This window comes from Etheostoma cragini, chromosome 16 (genome assembly GCF_013103735.1).
Source record: "Etheostoma cragini isolate CJK2018 chromosome 16, CSU_Ecrag_1.0, whole genome shotgun sequence".
Classification (NCBI taxonomy): domain Eukaryota; kingdom Metazoa; phylum Chordata; class Actinopteri; order Perciformes; family Percidae; genus Etheostoma; species Etheostoma cragini.
In genome coordinates this window covers 23192786-23198898 of record NC_048422.1, presented here as the reverse complement: position 1 = coordinate 23198898, position 6113 = coordinate 23192786, and the positions used below count along the sequence as shown (strand labels likewise).

Genomic DNA, 6113 nt, shown 5'->3' with positions numbered 1-6113 from the left:
TAGCTAGCTGTCTGGATTTACCCTGCAGAGATCTGAGGACCAGGTAACCATAGTCCTCAGATTGGACATATAGTCTAGATAGCTGTCTGGATTTATCCTGCAGAGACCTGAGGACCAGGTAACCATAGTCCTCAGAAATCCACCAGAGGTTTGAAGGCCAACACGAAGGAAACTGACATCGGCGAAAAGGCATGCATAAAGCTTAAAGAGGCTAAAAAAAAATAAAAAAAATATGTAGACTTAAGTTGATAATTATCTGTGGATCTTTCACCTCAAATGACACATTACGTATGCTTTTTTGTTATATATTTGTTAATGTAACAAATGTTGATTTCAAGTCACTACTGTATGTGCAGAAAAATCACTATGGAAGACAAAAACAAATGTTTAATTTTTCTACAAAAAAATATGTAAATTAAACAAAAGTGATAAAATGGGATGATTGCTTCAAAAAAAATTCAACATGGTTAGGTGCTTTTTTTCTTGCTTTCCACTCAAGGACTCCCAAATATGTCTGCCAGCCACAACGCAGCAAGAAAATTGTTTAACAAATGAATTTATTATAATAAAAAGATATCACAACTCATTGTAAAAGTACATATATACGCATTAAGCATGCATAATCATAGTAAAAGTGTCCGTCTGTTCTACCATTCATAAAAATAAAAAACACACACATACAAACTTACTTCTAAAAACAGTGTTACCCACATATTTACATCGCTGAGATAAGGATTAAAGATATCTTATAACAAATTAGCATCTCATGTTGATTCCATTGTAACAAGAGCTATTAAAAACAGGATTATAAAACGAGTTTGTGTCCACCATCTAGAATCTCAACTCCTCCAAGACCATTTCAAAAGACTTTTTTAAACCATTGCAAAAAATAAATACATTTAAAAGCTTCTAGCAGGTGACACTGACAACACAAAGAGTGGCATGTAATACAAGAGAGGATCTTTGTTTTCCGTGCCTCCAAAGTATAAAACGAGCTTTGCGATGTTTCACCAGCTCACAGCTCCGACACACGTCTGTGTTGTTGGAGCTCTCTTCCTCTGAGAGTTGTTCAGGCCTTGCGGTCGTAGTCGCTGACCATCTTCTTGATGTGGCTCAGTTTGGATTTGAGGTATTTACACCTGCGCTTCTTCACCTGGTAGTCTGGAGTCTGCAGGGGGGAGGGGGGGGGAGGATGGGAGAAAATAACGAGCAAATAACAGAGTTACAGACGATCAAGATGTAAAATAAGGTAAATAATTAAAAGTGTGACGTTGTGACTTGATTTTGTACATCAACAATGATCCCACAGACCTTTTTAATGTCTTTAATCCTGTTGTACTCATCCAGAGCATCCTGTTGAAGAGCACATCAACAAATCATCAGAACGACATTGGGACAAATTTCACATTTAACAATATTTCGTTGTCCTTCCGGGTCAAAATCTTTTATTTTGCCAATGTTTTTTGACGCTTTATGAAACGTTTGTCACTTTTTAATAATGCCTATTTTTTGTTGTTAAAAAAACCCAGAAGTTATGGATTGTTTGGACTCATAGTTAAGATCAGAGGATGTTGAGTGGATTGCAGTTTGTTTCAAATGCTATAACATTTAAAAAAAAAAAAAAAACAACCACAATTCAATGAAAGTAATCATTAATTTTACGTGGCTTCCATACAACGTACATCCACTCACTCGTGTTATTTTGGGTCAGTTTGGTTCAAAGAAACACAGAATTAGAATATTAAAAAAAGGGTTAAAATCAAACATTTCGGGGCACTTGAGGGGAGTATTTTTTGCTCCCCTGGTTCAGCGTCATACATCCAAACTATATTTGAACTATATATGAAACCCCTATCCATCAACAACACGTACATTTTGGTTCTAATCATATGAACAAACATTAATGAGTGGATAACTGGATCAGAGGTGCGTGTGGCCGCGAGGTCTCACCAGGAACTGGGGGCTGCCCTCCTGCAGCTCGTCCAGCTCCTTGTCCACGTCCGCCAGGTTCTTGTTGAGCGCGTCCAGCTCCGCCTGCAGGTCTTTGTACTCCTTGTGGTCCCGGTCAAACTGGCGCTTGTAGTCGGTGCGCTCCGCCTCGTTCGCTATGGGTGGGAACTCACTGAGGTGGAAAGAAAGGGAAAGATTTCAAATACAGGAGGGAAAAACGTCCAAGTAATCTGGAATTACACAGTTCCAGTTTTAGAGTAACCTCAAAACTCTTCACTTCAATTTGGGTCCTAAAGGTCTGCCACAGTGATTGGAGAATTGTGTTTTGTTACACTGATTTAATAAGAGGTCAACAAGTTGAAGTGTTACGTATTTCCTAGAATAAGGAAACTTTTTTTTCTCCCACACATTTACAAAAAGTTCCAAAAACACGTTGTTTTTTGTCAGAAACAGGTTGAAATAACGCAGATTTCTTTAACTTTTCTGCAAAAAAGAAGAAACTGACTTAAGGCAACGAAAGAATAACTAATTGTTTGGCTTTGCAAACACAATTTAATGTTCAATAATACGTTGCAATTAAAGTGTTGAGATGCGAGTCTTTAAGTTTCTTCCTACGTGTCGAAGTCGTTGTCGTCCAGCTCGTCTCCGGAGGAGTTGTAGTCGGCCTCGTTGTCCTGACGCGACCGGGGCGTGCGTCTCTTTTTGGGCTTTCCCGCCGAGCTGGGCACGTCGGAGTAAGAGCTGTAGGGACCCCCGCTTTGCAAGGGCAGGTCATCTTCAACTGGAGGCCTGCGGGAAGAGGAACAGATTAGGGCTGCACAATGGGGGGGAAATTAGAAATCTGTTGAAAAAGGTCAAATATGTGTCAAACCATTGTAGATCTGCAATGAATAATTGATTATTTGTGGTTTGAGTCATTTTTTTAAGACAAAAGTATAAATTACATTTGATTCCAGCTTGTTAAACGTGAATATCTTCTAGTTTGAATATCTTTGAGTTGTGGACAAAACGAGACATTTGAGGACGTCGTCTTGGGCTTTTGGGAAACACTGATCAGCATTTTTCACTCTTTCGCTGACATTTTAGAGACCAAACAACTAATGTATTAATCAAGAAATTAATCAACAGATTAATCGACTATGAAAATAATCAACTAGTTGCAGCCCTGAACCAATGAGAATGAAGTATTGTGGCGCTGCAGAGACGTCCCGACCTACAAATCCTACCCCACAGACTAAAGAAAACATCTTTGTTTGGTACAGATCCTCGCAAAAATGAAAAAGAAATCGCACTAAATCCTTTCAAAATGTAGTTTTTCCAATGAAAAAAAAAAGAATCATACACAAAAAAAATTTGCATCACCTTCCAATATCGTGAACCATATCGCAATATCAGTCCAAATAATCCCAAATAGACATTTTCCTCATATTGTGCAGCCCTTGAACAGATACATTCATTACGCAACTTTCATTTGTGTTAGATTTAGAGATGAAGACCTTTAATGTCAGTTTATTCCAGTAACCTGCAGTATGTATTTATCTTATCTCTAACGTTCCCTAATAAACTCTAAAGTATTTTAAGTAATTTTCATTTTAATTAAGTTTCAGTGTTGCAACAAAATGCAAGTTATTCATTTCTTTGCTGAAACTGGCGCCGTTGACGTCCCCGCGGATAAGAAGCTCATTCAGCTGAAGACTGCCAACTCTCCTCAAAGACCAGAAGAAGAAGAAGAAGAAGAAGAAGAAGAAGAAACAGCCTGAGCCACATTTTTGCGGAACAACAAGTTCTAGCACGTGTTCTGACAGCAGAAAACCAGTCAGACGCCTGTACACGACTCTGATTTTGTTCAAATACTACATGTACTATTTATACTTGTTTTACGCAATATAACACAGAGGGAGGGATTTAATGTTATTGTTGGCGCGACAGCGATCCAGTTAGATCTGTAAGCGTCACTGAAGTGCCGATAATGACCTTAAAAATCACACCATCTGTTGTAATACTGCGATGATAATACACACAAACGCTTACCAACAAAATCAAAGCATTACGAAAATTTAATAAATATTATTTAATAATAATAATAATATATATATCATTTAATATTTTCATATTTTGGAGCAATTCAGTCTGAAAATAAAAAAATAAAATAAAAAAAATAACGATTTTCCTAAATTTTCATTTTCAAGTCAAATCTTGAAAGTTGAAGTGGAAATGGCGGAGTAATATTTTATGTGCTGAGCCTGGCGTGCCGTCCTGCTGATTTGATCACGGTCCACCAACCCAATTCTCGGCCGTCGGCCAGTCCGGCGAGGTCGGGGACTCCGGTCTGGTCGGGGGGGGGGGTTTCGTGCCGTGGACCTTCGTTTTGGCTAATTTGACGCGGTGAATCGGTGGGCGGGTTATCGGACTCAATGGCCAATCTGATTGGCGGAGTGCTAACCAGGAAATGACGCGCGGGATTAGAGTCTCAAAATCGGAGGAAAATCTTTTAAACAGACCTTCGTGGATCTGAAATGAAGAACTATTTTTTTGTGAACCATTTTTGTAAAATACGAGATTGGTTTAATATTTTCCGGAGAAGCCAAACCCACGTGACGCGTTCGTCCAATCAGCTGCCGGTTTTAATTTTTTGGGGCGTCGCTTTGGTGTTGATCGGTGTGTCCCGGGGACTTTTTGGACCAACTCGGGGACCGAAGTCTTTTCTGCCAGCGGTCAAACGTGTGTCAGAGCCTTAAAGGTCTAGTTGACCAATCAGATTGCCCGGTCGGATCTACTTGTTGTAGAGTTCTTGTTAATACAGACCAGTCAGTTGTTGCAGCTTTGACCCTTCTGCTGTCTTTGGGTCAAATTTGACCGCTTTCCAAAAAGTTTCTATACCACTACTTTCTTTGAATTTGTTTTTTGTCAATTTTATAGCATTTGGAGAAAAAACTATTGGTTAAGTTTAAGCTTGTTACAAAAAAAGTGTAAAAAAATGACAATAAAAGTGACTAAAATGTGAACAAATGTCAAATGAAGTGACAACTGCAAAAAAAAAGAAGAAAAAAAGAAAAGCTTTTTAAGATTTGGGAAAAAAGGCTCAGAAAAAGTCACCAAATGTTGAAAAAGTGACAAAATCATTGGTGGAAAGCCACAAAAAGGGTTGAAAAAGACGACCTTAACCTCGATAAAAAAGGTTTTTCCTATTTATTTTTGACACAGAAAAACAACAATTTCCAGGAAGGTGGGAAGACAACGCGACGGTTAACAAGGAGAACATTTTTTTTTAAAGCCAATCTAAATACTACGTAATTTCTTTCCTAAAGCCGTCTCATTCCGGTCTAGATAAACACACTCAGAGTCAGGATATTCAAAAGTTTTGCAGAATAAACCCAAACCCCAAGGCAGCTGTGATCACGCTGATATTTGCATCAGTGTGAATTTTCTTATGGTTTTTTTTGTGCTTTGATTCTATAAAAACAGGGGGAAAACAGCACGATTGACAGCGGGGATTTGCTCGTGATTGGTTGGGCGGGTGTATGGGCGGGACTCTGATACCACAATTACAAGACCGCCGGCTCCTGTATCCGGGAGCTTTTGTCCAATGGGAGGACGTGGACACATGTCGTGGACACGTCTCTACATACAGACGATGGTGTGTACTCACTGTGGGGTGTAGTCGTAGGGGGGTTTGTCGTAGTTGGTGCTTTCATCGTCCAGGTGACTCCTGGAGCCTCTCATCTTCTCAGAGTAGTCCATCGGCAGCACTTCAGGACCGTGGGACACATTGTTCACCTTTGGGAGAAAAAAAATCAAAACAAAACAAAAAATTTAAATCACACCTATTTGCATCACAAGACATATGTCGATATATTTATTTTGATAATTGAAATACTTTTAGGAACAGCCAAATATTTGCTTGTTCCACTGCACTGACTGGAATGTGAGGATTTGCCGTACAGGATATGAAACTAAATGTTTTGGGGTTTGTGGACAAAACAAGACAAAAAAAAATAAAAAATAAAATGCAGAGTGAGGGCTGAGGAGAAGAGTTGGAACGACTCAACTTTTGGACAATTGCAACCAGACGTGACGCTGCAGTGGCCAATCACGTCACCGGAGGTCAGAGTAGTCAGTGTGTTAAGGTGGGATCGGGATCGATATTTTGGGGGGGGGGGGGG

General features: G+C 39.4%; 1 protein-coding gene across 1 annotated transcript in view; it reads right to left on the bottom strand.

The window, feature by feature from the left end:
* Positions 1–540: 540 nt before the first annotated feature.
* oclna (occludin a) overlaps positions 541–6113 on the bottom strand; it is a 13956-nt gene continuing 8383 nt past the window's right edge. The window contains exons 5-9 of the mRNA XM_034896137.1: positions 5600–5727; positions 2566–2739; positions 1951–2122; positions 1312–1353; positions 541–1168 (exon numbers count right to left, since the gene is read on the bottom strand). Coding sequence (XP_034752028.1) covers positions 1070–1168; positions 1312–1353; positions 1951–2122; positions 2566–2739; positions 5600–5727 — 615 coding nt within the window. The 3' untranslated portion in view covers positions 541–1069. The remainder of the gene's footprint in view (positions 1169–1311; positions 1354–1950; positions 2123–2565; positions 2740–5599; positions 5728–6113) is intronic.